Below are 16,777 nucleotides of genomic sequence, written 5' to 3' on the forward strand. Positions count from 1 at the left end.
CCGCCCGGGGCCCGGGATCCCGCTCCGCACCGCCCGGGGCCCGGGATCCCGCCCCGCACCGCCAGCGGCGTGCCGGGCCAGCCCCAGAACCGGGGCCGCGCGGGGGAGCTGGGTCCCGCCGGAGGCCAGAGACTTGGCGCCTGGGCGAGGGGGGAGGGGACGGCGGGGAGGGTGGTGGCCGAGGGGAGGCCGCGGTGGCCCGGAAAGCCGCTTTCCGACTCCCAGCCGCTGCGCGCGCTTGCGCTTTAAATACTCGGAGCGCGCGGCGCGGAGCCGTCGCCATGGTGACGCGTGTCCCAGCAACGCGACTGAATGGCTGTTGCCTGGCAACGCCGGGGCAGACGTTTTGGGGCCGCCCACTTCGATGCTCGGCCTTTCTCCCGCGGGCGGGTAGGGGGCTTCGGCGCCCCTCGGACCCGCGCGCCCCGCTCGAAGCCGCGCCCCCCTCGCCTCCGCCCGGCCGCCCTCCAGCCCCGCGGCCCCGAGGCGTCCTGAAGCCCCTTGTCCTGTCTGCCCTCGCCGCGACCGAGAACCGTTCCCAAGGCGGACGCAACTGGGGGGGACGGGCCTCCGGAGGGGCCGGACCCCCAAGCCCCACGTGCGCTGTGCCCCAAAGGTTTCTGCCCTTCGTACTTCTCCCCCCAGCACGCCCCCTCACATACAGCCCCCTGGTCGCCACCATGTGCCTACCCGACCCCAGCTGCCCTCTGCTCCCCATGACAGCTTGGGGCCCCCAAATCCCATTCCGTCGCCCCACCTAGTCGCTGCTGCCCAAGTGCGTCATTGCCCCGGCCCACAGCCCCTCCCACATTCCGCCGTCCTCTCCCACATACCTCCGCGCCCCCGGCTCGTACCTCCCGCCCTCGGCCGCCCGCGCCTCGGGGACCCCCCAGCGCGGCCAGGCGCTCCGCCGACCCAGCGGCGCTTCTCTGCGCTCTGCGTCCGAGCCCCCGAGCTGCGCGCGGGGACTCCCCGCCCCGCAAGCCCCCCCGGCCCCGCCCCTCGGGCCGCACTGGGGCGCGCGGCTTCCCCCGGCCACCCGGGCGCTCCCAGTGTTCGCGCACCGCCGCCGGCTCCCGGGGACCGCCAGGGGGCGGGAGAGCCCGGCCCGGGGCCGGGCGGAGGAGCAGGAAAGACCCCGGGGTCCCGCGGCACGTGAAGTGGAACTTTCTTCCCCCGCCCCCTCCTCGGGACAAGCCCGGGCGGGGACGCGGGCTACTGGAAAGTCCGGCAGGGGAGGGGACCGCGGGTTTCGGTGCTCTGGGTGCGGAACGGGACAGGGAGCGGCTGGGGCCGCGCGAGGAGCGGCGATTCCGGGAAGTGGCGGGGGGAGGGCGTCCGAAAGGGGCACCCGGTCCACCCTTTCTCGAGGCTTCCCGCTCCTCCCCACTCCGCACGGCGGGGCTTCAAGGGGCGCAGTGAGAATGGGGAGCGGGGCGAGGGACGTGAGGGGGCGCCTCCTTGGGCTGCTGCCCGGGACCCTGACCTGGCCCCTTCCTCTGTCCCTTTTCTCACCTTGGTTGTCGCCCTGAGGCTACAACTAGAGCCCGGGAGACCCAGGGCCTTCTGGAGCCAGGGAGTGGTTGGGAAAGGAGGAGACCGTTTGGAGAGCAAACAGATGGCCAGAGGGTTGAGTGATTGGCGCCCAGGTACCCCACCTGAGGGGTCACGAACGGGTGGGGAGGAGGAGGAAGAAGTTGGAGGCAGGGAAAGGGGGAGGGGGCGGGGTTTTGTCACCTGTCACCTGCTTTGGCTGAGCCTGGGGCGGGCCAGGGACCGGTATAAAGCAGCAGGCGCTTGCGACTGCCCCACCTCCGCCACAGCGCCTCGCCAGGACTCCTCCGCCCCCTCCCCACCCTGCCGGCCTCCACCATGACACCGGGCTTCCAGGCCCCTCTCTTCCTCCTGCTCCTGGCAGCCCTGCAGCTTCCAGGTGAGGGGCACAAGGTGGGGAGGGGTCTACCTTGCTCATGGGCTCTTCCCAGCCTCCCTGTGGGTTTCCTTTGCTAGCGCACGGTACCCCAAGGGGCAGATTGCAGCCAGGGGTGACCTGTCTGTGCCAGAAAAGAGGAGAGAGGCTGAGGATGTTCGGGGAGGCAGCCGCTCAGGAAAGCTGGTGTCCCAGGCAGCACAGTGACCTGCAGCAAAGCCTTCGGGGACGGGGCGGGGGGCCGGAGAGGTTAGCTTTCAGGAGCGGAGAGATGGACAGCTAGGAGCAGAGAGCTGCCAGGAAGGAGGAGGGCGGCCTACCCAGGGTTTGGCCCACTGTCCAGATCTTCCTGCTCATTACGGCTCAAGAAGCCAGATGGTGGATTTTCTCCTTGTTTGTCACCTACCCAACCCTGTGACCTCGACTTTTACAGCTGACACTGCACAGTCTACTGATAACTCATTCTCGACCACCAGCTCAGCCTCGAGCTTGACCACACCCCACGGCCCGTCCCCGACAGCATGGGGGCCCTGGCCCTCGACCCCCGCGACCGGACACCCGAGCTTCCCCACCCCGACCCCGGACACCACAGCAGCCGGTCGCTGTCCACCACGCCTAGACATCACAGCGGCCCGTCCCCGAACACCACCACCGGACACCACAGCGGCCCGTCCCCGACCACCACGACCGGACACCACAGCGGCCCGTCCCCGAACACCACCCCGAACACCACCACCGGACATCACAGCGGCCCCTCCCCGAACACCACCACCGGACACCACAGCGGCACGTCCCAGACCACCACGACCGGACACCACAGCGGCCCGTCCCCGACCACCACCACGGGACACCACAGCGGCCCGTCCCCGACCACCACGACCGGACACCACAGCGGCCCGTCCCCGACCACCACCACCGGGACACCACAGCGGCCCGTCCCCGAACACCGCCACCGGACACCACAGCGGCCCGTCCCCGACCACCGCCACCGGACACCACAGCGGCCCGTCCCCGACCACCACCACCGGACACCACAGCGGCCCGTCCCCGACCACCACCACCGGACACCACAGCGGCCCGTCCCCGACCACCACGACCGGACACCACAGCGGCCGGTCGCCGTCCACCACCCCTGGACACCACAGCGGCCCTACTGAACACCACAGCGGTCCGTCCCTGACCACCATGACCGGACAACACAGCAGCCGGTCGCCGACCACCACCCCCGGACACCACAGTGGCCCGGTCCCCGACCACCACCACACCCCAGCGGCCCGTCCCCGACCACCGCCACCGGACACCCCAGCGGCCCGTCCCCGACCACCGCCACCGGACACCACAGCGGCCGGTCCCCGACCACCGCCACCGGACACCAGCGGCCCGTCCCCGACCACCGCGACCGGACACCACAGCGGCCCGTCCCCGACCACCGCGACCGGACACCACAGCGGCCCGTCCCCGACCACCGCGACCGGACACCCCAGCGGCCCGTCCCCGACCACCGCGACCGGACACCCCAGCGGCCCGTCCCCGACCACCGCCACCGGACACCACAGCGGCCCGTCCCCGACCACCGCGCCCGGACACCACAGCGGCCCGTCCCCGTCCCCCACCACCGCCCCGGACACCACAGCGGCCCGTCCCCGTCCACCACGCCCGGACACCACAGCGGCCCGTCCCCGTCCACCACGCCCGGACACCACAGCGGCCCGTCCCCGTCCACCACGCCCGGACACCACAGCGGCCCGTCCCCGTCCACCACGCCCGGACACCACAGCGGCCCGTCCCCGACCACCGCGACCGGACACCCACAGCGGCCCGTCCCCGACCACCGCGACCGGACACCCCAGCGGCCCGTCCCCGACCACCGCCACCGGACACCCCAGCGGCCCGTCCCCGACCACCGCGACCGGACACCCCAGCGGCCCGTCCCCGACCACCGCCACCGGACACCCCAGCGGCCCGTCCCCGACCACCGCCACAGCGGCCAGTCGGCCCGTCCCCACCACCGCCACCGGACACCCCAGCGGCCCGTCCCCGTCCACCGCGACCGGACACCACAGCGGCCCGTCCCCGACCACCGCCACCGGACACCACAGCGGCCCGTCCCCGACCACCGCCACCGGACACCACAGCGGCCGGTCCCCGACCACCGCCACCGGACACCACAGCGGCCGGTCCCCGACCACCGCCACCGGACACCACAGCGGCCCGTCCCCGACCACCAGACCCGGACACGTCCCCGTCGTCCCCGACCACCGCCCCGGACACCACAGCGGCCCGTCCCCGACCACCCACCGCCCCACAGCCACCAGCGGCCCGTCCCCGACCACCGCCCGGACACCACAGCGGCCCGTCCCCGTCCACCACGGCCGGACAGCACAGCGGCCCGTCGCCGTCCACCACGCCCGGACACCACAGCGGCCCGTCCCTGACCACCACCACCCGACACCATGGGGTCCTGACCTTGACCCGCAGCTCAGTCTCGAGCTCGACCGCCACCTCCGGACAGCACGGTGGCACATCCCCGACCCACGTCCCGCCCGCCAGCACCGCTCTCCGTGGCCCGGAACCTCCCACGCCCTCCAATCACAGCACTTCTCCCCAGTCTCTGAGCATCTCTGTCTTCTCGCTGTCCTTCTCCATCGAGAACCGTCATTTTAACTCTTCTCTGGAAGATCCGGGCTCTAGCTACTACCAGGAGCTGCAGAGGAACATTTCTGAGTTGGTGAGTGGGTGCCCTTTCTTTCCCGGGCTCCGTGCTCCTCCCGGCAGCAGCCTCCAGGCTGCCTGACCTGTTTGCCTCAAGCCTAATTCCTTCTCTTCTCACCACAGTTTTGGCAGATTTATAAGAAGGAAGGTTTTCTGGGCCTCTTTAATATCAAATTCAGGTACCGTTCTGGGTGTGGAGCGTGTGGAGGGAGGCCGTGGGGAGGACTGGTGCCATGGGGGGCGTCTGGCCGGAAGCTGGGACCTTCGGCTGAGTCACCCGTTTCCCACCAGAGCAGGATCGGTGGTGGTCGAATCGAGCCTGGCCTTCCGAAAGGGTGCCACGGATGCCCACAGCGTGCAGACACAGTTGGAAGAGAACAAAAAAAAATTTGCCGCATATCACCTGTCCATCTCGAATGTCAGGGGTGAGGCCACTGTCCCCAGCTGCCGCCCAGCATCCACGCCTGCAGGGGCCTTCGCTCCAGCACCTGGGTTCCTGCTCTCCCCCGGGGAGCTGGGAGGGGCCCCCTCCTTCGGGAGAGTATTCTGACCACTGTGTTTCCGTTTAGCACAAGATGTGTCGCCCCTTTCCTCTGGCCAGTCTGGGTCTGGGGTACCTGGCTGGGGCATTGCTCTGCTGGTGCTGGTCTGTGTCCTGGTGGCACTCGCCATCATCTGTGTCATTGCTCTGGTAAGTGTTGGGTCTCCAGGCCTGTGCAGAGGCCCCTTGCTGGAGAGAACCCCATGGCTCCCCCTGTTACCTCTTGTTTTCTCAGACGGTGTGTCAGTGCTGCCGAAAGAACTGTGGGCAGCTGGACATCTTCCCAGCCCGCGACGCCTATCACCCTATGAGCGAGTACCCCACCTACCACACCCACGGGCGCTACGTGCCTCCGGGCAGCAGACGCAGCCCCTATGAGGAGGTGAGAAGGGGCCCCACCCCGTGGGGAGCCGGAGGCTGGGACTGGGCCGGGCAAAGCCCCAAGAGTGGAGAAGTGGTAGAAGAGGGGAGAGGCTGGGGAGGGCCGGACGAGGGTGGGGTCAGAGGGGCTGGGGTGGGGGCGGCCTGCGGGAGGGACCTTGGGAGCAAGGGGATCTCAAGAGAGTGTCCCCACCACCAGCATTTCCAGAGCCGCACTGCGGGAGGTGGGGCAGGTGGGGTGCTGGGTCCAGGGGGGCCAGGCAGGACTCACGAGGGGACGAGCACCTGGGCCCCCACTGAGCTTGCTGGAGTGGGGGGTCGATTTAGAAAGGCTGGCGGGGAGTGGGGGGTTGTCTCACGGGGAGGAAGCCTCGCCCTGCCAGCTGAGCTTGGTGCCAGGGGCTTCTTGGGAGTCTCAAGGAAGCGAGGACCTTCCTCTTCCCTCCAGGACCTAGTAAATAATTACTTGGGCCCCGGGGGCTGGAGCGCCATGCCGCTGGGCTTGACCCTGTTTTCCTGCTGCCCAGGGACTTCCTGCCGCCCGCTCCGTGGAGACGGGCACAGTCCTGCTGGGGCTGGAGGAGCAGAGCGGGGAAGGAGAAAGGGGTGGGGGGCGGGGGACGAGGAGGCTGATGAGAGCCAAGAGGAGGAGGAAAGGGGGGGGAGCAGCGGCCCTGGGCCCTGTTTACAGTCACCTGGCTGCCCAGGTAGAGGTGTGGTGCCGGCAGGTGCTCTCTGAATTAACCCTTTGAGAGTTAGACTCCCCGACTTCTGACCCCAGGCTGCGGGTCTGATCGGGGTCTGGTCCCCCACCCAGGTCTCTGCAGGCAACGGGGGCTTCGCGTCCGTGAACCCGAGCACGTCAGCCACTTCCGCCAACCTGTAGGCGCGCATTGCCGCCGAGCGTCCAGATGGCAGTGCCACGTGCCCTCCCCCAGGCTCCTCACTGCCAGAGTCCTCTCGGCTCGGGTCTGCGCCTCGCTGCTGAGCTGGGAGCTCAGGCGGGCTGCTCACAGGCCCCACCGGGTCCCCTAACCCACGTACGTCAGCCCCGCTGAAGCCCATCCAAGCCCCTTGGGGACAGGCCCGGGGCAGGGGCTCCCAGGAGGACCGGCCCAGAAAGCCCCAAGTTGGAAATGTGAACGGGACTGGGGCTGAATAAAAAGGGAACCTCTTCTGTGCTGACGGCCACCTTCAGCTCTGTCACTGTGACCCCTAGACTGGGCAGGGAGAGCAAATGTGTGTATATGGGGCTTCAAAGGGGTCTTTGCGGGAGACGGAAGAAAAGGCAAGAGTAGGGTTTGTTTGGAAAGCAGGAGACATGGAGAGGAGATGACATTGGGGCACAGGTCACTTCTTCCCGTCCCTGGTGGCACAAGAGGAAGGAGGAAGTGAAACTGAGTTGGTTTGGAGGCCTGTGCGACCCGTGACCTGAGGCCAGCGTGACCCAGCTCCACCTGCCCCCGAGGTAGGGCTCCCGTGCTCACCGGGGCTGGGGGCGGCCACGCCCTCACCTCCCCTTGGCCCAGTGCCCCCAGCGGCTCTATTCTTAGCTGCCAGGGTGTGAAGTGAGCGTGGGCAGTGATAACAGCCCGAGTCAACACCGCCGTGATAAGCACAGTGTCAAGATCTGGTCGCTGGCACCCGGCCCGGTCCCCTCCCTGGCTGGTGGGGTCTGCTTTAGGCACCCTGGGAATGGGGAAGTGGTTCTGGTTCCCTGACCGTTTTGGGCCCAGGCACAGTGCCCGCCCCCGCTTACCACATGCCCTGGGGGCCTGGGCCCTGGAGTGGCCAGCAGCCACCACGTGGTGCGCCCCCAGTAGGCCCCCTGTTGGTTGGCCGGGGCTTGAGCCAGAGGCTCTGGGGTACCTGCTTGGGATCTCCTTCCCTCTAGCACCCCTGCTCTGAGCAGCAGCGGCGCCCCCTGCAGCCTTCACACCTGTCGGGCCCGGCGCAGAAACGCAAAGGGACAGTCGGGTTCAGGGAAGGCACAGATGTGCCTGGAAACCTAGTTTATTGTTTATAAACCATGAAAATACCAGCTGTTGCTCGGCTCAGGCCTGGCAGTGCCCACTGCAGGGGGCAGCAGCAGGGCCCCAGAGGCCTTGCCTTGCCCAACCCATCGGGGACACCTGCCCTCCGCTGGGGCCCCCAGGGAGACTTGGCACGTTGGCGTGGGGTCACAGGACAGGGTGAAGCATGCAGGAGGGAGAGATACAGGCATGCGGCCAAGGGCTGTGGGGACCCCAGCAACTCAAGCAGGACGGCAGGGCCCTCTTCTCCCCACAGGGAGGGCCTGGCCAGGGTCCGGCCAAAAAGCCCGCCCCGACTGTGGTTCTGCATCGGTGGGGCGGGGAGCTTGGGGTCATGCCCTGTGTTCCAGGTGCCTTCCCTCCCAATCAGCCTGAGCGGGGGCACGGGACAGCGATGGGGAAGGGGCTGTCTCTGTGACTCGGGCGGGACACCAAAGGCGGGACATGGGTGAGACTTGATGGGGGCTGGGCTGGGGCCTGGCTTAACAGGCAGTGAGGAGAATGGGGGGCGACTAGAAAGGTGAGCAGAGGAGAGTCTCTGGGTCAAGAGAAGGCCCAGGAATACAAAGATAGAGGGGAAGGAACAGGACGACATGGCAGAAGAGTCTAGGGAGAAGCCCTCGGAAGACTAACCCGGCTCCGGCAGGCCTGGAGGGCACAGGGCCAGAAAGGGTCAGTCCAGCTTGGCAAAGCCCCCGATGGTGACCTTCCTCTCAGGCTTAGTGCCTACCGGCTCCTGGAGCTGCACCGCCCCGCCCCCGATGAAGCAGAAGGCAGGGCACACGGGCCCCGAGCAGTCCAGGGGGCACTCCAGGAGCCCACGGAAGGACACGGCGTCCAGGAAGGACACGCGGCCCCGCTCATAGTCCAGGCAGATGCCCAGGCGGGGCGGCAGCGGCACGGTGCAGCTCGCCGCGGGGCCGTCCCGGCCGGTCAGGCCCCCGTTGGAGCCGGCCCCGGACCCCAGGAGGATCCTGCCCATGCCGATGGTCAGGAAGGCGAAGGGTGGGGACGCCTCCACCGTGGCGTCCTCGGCGCCGCTGTCATGCCCGCTGTCGGGGTCGTACCTGCAGGAGCGGAGTTGGGGGGGTGTTGGGGAAGGGGCATGGGAGTGGGGCTCAGGGGGGGGTCGGGGCAGAAGGCTGAGATGCTGGGAGCAAGGGATGTTGGGGAGCAAAGGTTTGCAAGGGTCCGTTTGGGGTACGGAGAGGCCGCGTCGCCGACCCGAGGGTTAGAGGATCCGGGTTAGAGAGCCCAGGGAGAAGGGTGTTGAAAGCGGGCACGCTGACAGGCGAGGTGGGGAAGGTGAGCCGGAGGTGAGCGGGGGCGCTAGGAGGAGGCAGGAGACAGGTGGGGAGGAGAACTGCGTGGGGACGTGGTGCTGGGGGCTCTTGGGAAGGGTTCCAGACTGTTGAAGGTGGGGGCTTGGTCACTGAGGGCCTGGGGAGAGAAGGCTGTTGGGCAGGCGGGTGTTGGGAGGGAGGGGTGGGGTGGGGGACGCATGGGGTGGGGGCACTGGTGTTGGCGGGAGAGCACTAAGAAATGGGGAGTGCCGGGATAGAATGCCGGGAGGGAAGGTCCGGGGAGGCCTGCGTGTTGGGGCTGTTGGACAGCACGTGGGGGACGGAGGGGATGGCGGTGGACCCTGAGAGGGAAGGGTCTCGGGATGTTGAGGCCAGATGTGGTGATGTGAGGAAAGCGCCCTGGAAGCGGGGCGTTGGGAGATGCAGAGGCGGTGTGGTTGTCCTGAGGACAGGTGGGAGCAGGGGGATGCCCCCCCGCGCCCCCCTCCCCAGCCGCTTGCTCCCCTGAAAACCAGTTCTTCAAGCCCTTGGGCTAAGCCCAAGGTTGCCCTGGCCACAGGCTCCTGCCTGGCTTCCATGCTCCAGAATGCCCCTGCTCCACCCCAACCAGCGTGTGCTCCCACTGCCACCCCCACCCAGTCCCCAGCTCCCCCACCCCGGGACCCCCATGCCCCATGCCCTCCAGAGAAGCCTGACCTGGGGCTGATCACATCTGGAGCACCCTGGAAGCTTTCCTGCAGCTTGCTCTCCAGCCCGACGCCCACCTTGACCAAGTAGGAGGCTGGGTCGACGGCACAGGCCCAGTAGCTGCGGCCCTGGGTCACGGCCACGTCTCCCAGCACCACGTCCACGCTCAGGTGGCAGCCGGTGAGGAGCCGCTCGGCAGCCAGCAGTAGGGGCAGCCCTGGGACGCTCCGTACCGCCCTCTGGTCCTTGCTGATGGCCAGCCGCTCTCGGCTCGTGCCCCAGCGGCCATCGAGGAAGAAGTGCAGGACTGCCGTGGGGTAGGGGTGACAGAGGAAGGACTTGAGGGACAAACCCAGGCCGTGGAGGCCATGAGGTGTCAGCCAAGGACACCGGCAGATTTAAGAATGTGAAATAAGCTGCAAGGGATGGGCGGGGGCTCCAGGGACCAGGGCCTGGAGAGCTGCAGTGGGGGCCTGAGGAGAACAGGGAACACCCCAAATGGGCATGGGACCCCAGACCAGCTGACTGGCTGCGTGTCCTCCTACCCCTCTCCGATGGCTGGGGCCCGTCCCAGCTGGTGACGTCTCCCACCACCGACCTACACCTTCCAGCGCACACTCTGGCGCTGGCAGAGCCGGCACACCCCCCTTGGGCAGTGACGCTCCAGTATTCTGCCTGCGTCCCTGGGGCCAGACTACTTTCTGGAGAGTCCCCGTGCGGACCCTGACTGAGTCCTTACTGTGAGCTGGGAACTCACTGGCTTCACTTTCATCGCAATGACACTGTCGTTACTACTACGGGGAGAGGGACCTGGGGCTCAGAGAGGGCAAAGGACTTGCCCAGAGCCACGGTGGAGGCAGAGTGGGGATTTGATCCGAAGTGTCTAGCCCGGGGGGGCTGGTGAGTGTGGCCCGCTGTGTTCCTCCGCGGGGCCCGCGCAGCCCCGGCTGCTGGCGCAGCGAGCTGGTCCCCTGGTCCCTGCTGGTCCCCTGGTCCCTGCCTGCCCCGCGTCCGCCCGCCTGCGCGCTCACCGGGTGCCCGGGGTCGGGGTCGGGGTCGGGGTCGGGGGTGGGGCGGGTCTCCCCGCCCGTGCTCACCGGGTGCCGGGGGCGTGTGCAGGTGCACGTCTTCGCTGTACTCGCCGTAGCCGGCCCTGTTGCAGCCCCGGACGCGCAGCACGTACACGGAGCCGGTGTCGGGGTTCTCCAGCAGGGCGCTGGTGCCCCTCACCTCCTCTCGCCGCTGCCAGCGCGCGGGGCCCGGCTGGGCGGGCGCGTCGGTGCGCCGGAACTCCACGGTGTAGTGCCAGGCGGGCGGGGAGTGGGGCGGCAGCCGCCAGCACAGGAATATCTGGTCGTAGGCGAAGGTGCGCTGCGTGTCGATGACGGGCGCCTCGGGCACTGTGGGAAGAGACAGCGGCGTCAGTCGGGGCCTGGCCGCGGGCCTAGCGCGGAGGGCGGGCAGGAAGAGGGAAAGCAGCGGGGCCGGGGGGGTGAGTGTGGGTGAGAGGGAGCTGGGGGCGAGGCCGTGGGGTGCCGGGCGGGGAGCGGCAGGGCAGAGCCCAAGGGAGCAGGGGAGCGGCGGGGGAGCAGGGGCAGGAAGCCTGGCGCGGGCCCTGGCCTGCGGTTCTCCCGCCTCCAGCCTTAGGGCCGTTGCTTCCCAATTCTGGGCCTCAGTTTCCTCCTCTGTCAAAAATGGTCTTAGACCAGATGGGGACGCTTCTTTCTAGGATCTTTTTAATTCTATGAATAAAGAGGAGCCCCAGGGAAAGGCAGGCAGAGGCCACTGGAAGCCGGGGAAAGAGCACTGGACAGGAAGGAGGGGCGAGTGGGAGGGAGACAGATGCGAGAGCCAGCAAGGCCGAAAACGGGGGACAGCAGAGGACAAGCAAAGCTTGACGACGGGAGGAGACGAAGGTCAATGGGAGGAGAAGGCAAGTCCAGAGGGCAGAAGCCCAAGGACAAAAGGTGAGAAGGGCAAGGATTGGGCAGGAGCTTAGGGCAGGCAGAGAGAGCCAGAGGGCACTGGTGGGGGTGGGCGAGGGCGGACCAAGAGTCTGGTGAAGGCAGGACAGAGAAAGAAGCAGTGAATGGGGGGTGGGGGGAGCTGTGTGGGGGCGGCAGGGCAGGGCCCCCGGGGCAGGGCCGCTGACTTGCCTGGGGTGCTCCTGAGCAGAGTCCGCGGTGGCCACAGCCTACAAACAAAGAGAGGGAGAAGCAGCGCTGAGCGCAGTGGGGCGGTGTGGCCGGGTGGGTGAGGTGGGAGGGGCGGCTGGCCAGGCTGGGCAGGAGGCCAGGGAGGTCCCTGTTGGGCGCTGCCCCCCGGGCCCGCTGCTGGGGAAGGGAGGGAGGCTGTAATCGGGTGCGGGGCCACCCCGGCCACCTCCTTACCTTGCAGGAAGTTAAGCTCCGTCAGCAGCTTCATCTCACGCCCTACGTCCAGCTGACAGTGGCGGAAGGAGGAGCTGGCAGCTGGCCGAAATGTCTGGAGGGCGTCCGTAGCTCGGGAGATCCTGGCATGGGGGCAGGCAAGGGTCAGGCACCCCCAGCTGGGCAGCTGCCCTTCCCCTTGATGCTGCTTCGCCTGTCCCTAGAGCTTGGGCACCTGCTTTGGGTCACCTCCTGGTCCCTCCAGCAAGCTGGCTATCAGTGTGGCCTGGTGATGGTCCTCAGGGCCCATGTCTCCACGGGGCAGCGGCGCAGACACCAGCTTAGCCGCCAGCTATACCTGTGACACCCGGGCCCCCCGGAGCCCGTGCCCCTGCCTACCTGTTGTGCAGCTGCTTGGCTGCTTGCACAAAGCAAGGCTGGTCTGTTTCCTTAAGAACCTCCTGGGCATAGCCCACCAGACCGGAGCCATCCAGCAGGCTCCGGTGCTCCTGGATCTGGGCGCTGAGACGGGCCAGGCGCTCCTGCTGGCACTCCTCAATGGCCTGGAGCAGGGACACCCGCTTCTCCTCCAGCACAGCCCCCAGTCCCCGCACCAGCTGGGACACCTCCTCCTTGGCCTGCTGACCGCTCACCTGCCCAGAGAGCAACACTCACTATCTTCTCGAAGGCAGCACTCGTGGCAGCCTCCCTCGGATCACCAAAGATCCAGGGAAATCCTACCCAGCCAGGCCACCAGGGCCAGGCCCACATCTCCAAAGTCACCTGTCCGCCCAGAGGGGCTCAACGCCCGACACTTTGTGCCACCCTTCCTGGAGCCCCACACCACCATCCTGACCCCAGAAGGACTCCCTCAAACAAAAGAGAATGTGACTGCACTAACGCCCACTTGGACCACACGGGTGTCCCCCGCCTCCAGGCCATCCTTCCTGTCTGTCCCCTTGTCAGCAAATTCAAGCAAACTGGCAGAAGGTACCAGAGACGGAGCCTCGCCCTAGCTCCAAGGATATGTGGTGTCCTAAGTGGGCAGCTGAGCCCGAGGGCATCCGAGCTATGTCCCTGAGGGCTTTCCAAACTGTCCTGGTCCTGGGTGACAGCCACACTGTTCCCATCGTAACCCCGGGAACAGCCTGGTCTGGGGCACTGATCTTCCTACCAGCCTGGTTTAACCAGAACCTCGACACACCCACGGACCCTGAGCTGCCAAGCAGGGGACTGGGCAGAGCCCCCCCACATGCCTTCCTGCTTCCAGTCGTGGGCGGGGCCCAGAGCCCACCGCCGCGCCCTCCCTCACCTCGGTGTGCCTCGCGGCCTCCTCCAGCTCACAGATCTGGGTCTGCACTGTGTCCTGGTTTCCCAGGATGTATGTCACGCTCTTTGTCAGCTTGTCCTGAGGGGGAAGAGAGAGGTGGGCATCGTGCCTCGCTCGGTGGAAGCCAGCAGTCAGGAGGAGGTGGGAGAGGGCGTGAGTGAGGGTTGGTGTACGGTGGAGTGAGGCAGGGTTCCTCACCTTGAGGGCCTGGTAGGCGCTGAGAACAGGTGTGATCTTGTGCCCACCGTGGGTACGCCTCACCCGGCAGAGTTGGCACACCAGCCGTTGGCATGTCTTGCAGTAATGGGTCACCTCTTCCTTGTGGTCCGGGCACATCAGGCCCTAGGGACAGAAGGAGCAATGACATCATCAGCCTACGGTGGTTTTAAGGCTGCTGACCTGGGGCAGAAGCAGTGTGCAGCCTGGGCAGCCGGCCTGAGAGGGAGAAGGTAGGAGGCCTGAGAGTCCATGGGGGGTGCTCCGCAGTGCCACCTGGTGGCCTGCGGCGGCATCGACCAGAGCGTCGCTGGCATCCTTCCTCCCTCCCACCTCCACATGTGCGGTTAACAGCAAAAATAATGATTATTAATCTCCACCTTGTGGCTAATAATTAACCTTGTCCACCTTGCTCACTGCCTATTCCCAATGCCGAGAATAGCCCCAGGCACATGGATGCTGGATAAATATTTGCTGAGTGAATGAATGAATGTGGACAGACCTTTTTAGCCTAGGGGTGACTCTCACAAACCACCTCCTGGGACCCCCCCAACAACCCCCAGGGCATGGGTACTACTTCTTGTCTGTACCCCAGACAAGAAGATGGGGCTCCGAGAAATTTAAAGATTGACCCAGTCCCTTTCTGTCCTTGTTAGGCAAAACGGAGCCTGGCAGGGGCCACCTCTGCCCACCTCCCTTGGGAAGCCCACTGAGCCAGCTCCCCCAGCCACCCAGCACCGCCAGGCCCCTCTCCCCACTTGCTCACCTTGGGGCGGAAGGAGAGGGTGGGCAGGGTGGGCTCGTGCTGGGCCTTCTGGGTGCCCCAGGGGTGGAAGAGCTTGAAGCACTCGTTGCAGAAGGTGGCCCGGCACTCGGTGCAGCCCTTGGTGGCCTCTAGCGGCGGCGGCTTGCACAGCTGGCACAGGATGGCGCCACCCACACTCACGCTCTGGCGGTAGCGCTCCACCACGCGCTCCAGGGTCAGGTTCCGGAACAGCCCCGCCAGGCCCCGCTCCCCCAGTTCCACATCGCCCTGGCAGGCCGGGCACGGGAACATGACCACCTGGGGGTGCAGAGCCCCTCGCTTCCGCCCGGGGTACGTCCCAAAGCCTGTGGCAGGGCCAGAGAGGGAGGGGGCTGAAAGTTACAGCTGGCGGGGGGGAGGGGGAGATCTGTTCAATTAAACAGTAATTTTGTCGTGCCAGAGTCGGCTCTATTACAGCCCGTAGGAGCTGGGTCTTCAGAGGCCCCCGGCCGGCGCGGATGTCCCAGCATCCCCACCCGCGGCCCACAGGAGCCAGGCCCACCTGACTTAAGCAGCCGATCCAGGCGGTCTGGCTTGGGGAGAGTTCTGCGGGAGAGGCGGGGGCTTCGGGTGGAAGGGGTGGAGGCGGGGGAGGTGGGCTCGGAGCTGGGGTCCCCGCCGTGGCCCACGTAGCCTTGCTGGCCCAGCACCTCCCGGGCACAGGCCTGGCACACATTGTGGGTACAGGGCAGCACCAGAGGCTGCTTGTACATCTCTTGACACACGGGGCACAGCAGCTCCTTCTCCATGTTCTTCATGCTCGTCTGTGGAGGGAGCAGGAGGTCGGGTGGGAGCACGGAACCCCCAGGGCACACCGCAGCCGGCCTCTCAGGTGCCCTGAGAAACCCAAGGGGGTCTCAGGTGGGGGCAGGGCAAGCTACCTGGGGCTCTTCCCCAGCACCCGCCCGGGGCCTGATTCACAGACCTTCCCGGCTCTGGCTGCTGCCTGTCTCCCTTCCGCGGAGAGCCAGAGCCTCCGAGGGGCGGTCGGGGCTCGCGGCCCGAGCACCTGCCTCCCCCGGCCTCAAGCCCCACCCCTTCCACACCCAGGGCGGGCGCGGGGCCTGCAGCCCCTCTCACCTGCCCGTTGCCCCCATCCCCCCATCTCCGGGCCACCAGCTTCTCTCAAGGACACCGCCCATTCTGCAGCTTGGTGCAGACCCCCGCCCCCTTTTCTGGCAGCCCCCCCTTTCCCGGCGTGGCTCCTCCCTACAGCCAGCGCCGCGCGCTCTCCGTCCTCCCGCTCACCGCGTCCGTCATCCCGCCGCGGCTCAGCCTGCGGCCGCTCCAGCCTCCATTCCCCATCCCTCACTTCCCCGGACGTCTCCTCGGGGCCCCAACACGAACCCATTCCCGGCTGCACCCCCCACCGCCCGGCCCTCCCGCTCCTTCCCCCAGCACGACCCGACTAGCCAGAATCCCCTCCCCAAGCGAGGGGGAAAAGAGCGCCCGCCTACTTACCCCCTCCCCACCGGAAGTACCCCTCCCTTTTTTGGTGGAGGGGGTCCTCAAGCTATGCCCCACCCCCACACCTCACCTTGGTCCCTCTCTTCGCAGCCATCCCGGTCAGGGGCGCAGCTGACACAAAGGAGGGAGGGACAGGCAGGGAGGGGGAAGGAAGTGGTGGGGGGGGAGCAGGGTTGGCACCGCCCCTGGGAGAGCCGGGCACGGGTTGCCATGACAACCGCGGGCTCGGAGGCAGCCTCGAGTGGGGGCGCGGTGGGGTGGGGTCTCGCCGAAGGGTCCAAATTTGGAACTGCACCCTGGGGGCGGCTCCTTCATCGCCCCTCACCTATCCTCAGTTTTCTTGGAAAATATCCAAGCTCACGCACGCCCCCTCCTCAGAGCATAGCCCCCTGGCCTTGCAGCCCCTGGTGCACTGCTGGCGGCCACCCCAGCCCACCCGCTGCATGCGGGCAGCTCCCGGTTCCTTACACCCCAGCCCAGCAGCTGGACGCCTCCACGGGACTCACCTCCAGGCTGCCCCGGGATTACCCTCTCCAACCTGCACCCCGACCCCCTCCCCCAGTCCTTTCTGCCATCCCCAGCCCCCTGACTACATCCCAGCATCTTGCCTCATGTCCACCTGTCCGAGGTCCCGGCCTGCCCTGGACCCCTCTACTCCCCCCCCCCTTCCCCTCGACCCCACCTTAACTCACACTGATGCGGACCAGTGCGTCCATGATGGAAGTGAAGGTCTGCATATCCTCACCCTCAGCCATGGCCCTACCATGCCCGCCCGCCCCCGGGTGCCCGATCCCGGCTGCGGCTGCGAACCCCCGGCTTAATGCAGGAGCCCGTGGGGGTGTGCGGAGGGGTGGGGGTGAGATGTCACTGCGCATGCTCCAGGGACAGCCTCGCACAGCGCCCGTCGAGGTAGGAGGTGGGAAATAGTTCTCCCCACGTGGTTTTAGGAAGATCGGGGGGGGGGGGTGGGTAACAGGGAACGGTATGGGGGGAGCCATTTCT

The 16,777-nt window shown here is 67.3% G+C and overlaps 2 protein-coding genes across 4 annotated transcripts; one reads left to right on the forward strand and one right to left on the reverse strand.

The window, feature by feature from the left end:
* The first annotated feature begins 312 nt into the window (after positions 1–312).
* On the forward strand, positions 313–6,745 carry MUC1 (mucin 1, cell surface associated). The gene is made up of 10 exons (XM_045086540.1): positions 313–390; positions 762–1,155; positions 1,835–1,933; positions 2,451–3,169; positions 4,317–4,658; positions 4,766–4,821; positions 4,934–5,067; positions 5,212–5,333; positions 5,419–5,565; positions 6,382–6,745. The coding sequence occupies exons 1-10, from the start codon at positions 313–315 to the stop codon at positions 6,448–6,450; spliced, it is 2,160 nt and encodes a 719-aa protein (XP_044942475.1). The 3' UTR covers positions 6,451–6,745.
* Positions 6,746–7,542: 797 nt separating this feature from the next.
* TRIM46 (tripartite motif containing 46) lies at positions 7,543–16,673 on the reverse strand. Of its 3 annotated transcripts, none has more exons than XM_045086814.1 (10): positions 16,468–16,673; positions 14,811–15,072; positions 14,270–14,613; positions 13,486–13,629; positions 13,270–13,365; positions 12,357–12,610; positions 11,979–12,100; positions 10,686–10,988; positions 9,598–9,895; positions 7,543–8,664 (listed from the first exon to the last, which is right to left on the reverse strand). In XM_045086814.1, the coding sequence occupies exons 1-10, from the start codon at positions 16,648–16,650 to the stop codon at positions 8,271–8,273; spliced, it is 2,400 nt and encodes a 799-aa protein (XP_044942749.1). In that variant the 5' UTR covers positions 16,651–16,673; the 3' UTR covers positions 7,543–8,270. The 3 variants fall into 3 exon arrangements, with proteins under 3 accessions (XP_044942749.1, XP_044942751.1, XP_044942752.1); XM_045086816.1 differs by lacking the exon at positions 16,468–16,673 and adding an exon at positions 15,846–16,451; XM_045086817.1 differs by lacking the exon at positions 16,468–16,673 and adding an exon at positions 15,846–15,904 and having other exon boundaries at positions 14,811–15,145.
* Between the last annotated feature and the right edge of the window lie 104 nt (positions 16,674–16,777).

Source organism: Mustela putorius, unplaced genomic scaffold, assembly GCF_011764305.1.
Source record: "Mustela putorius furo isolate JIRA1106 unplaced genomic scaffold, ASM1176430v1.1 tig00000997_pilon_pilon_pilon, whole genome shotgun sequence".
Lineage (NCBI taxonomy): Eukaryota > Metazoa > Chordata > Mammalia > Carnivora > Mustelidae > Mustela > Mustela putorius.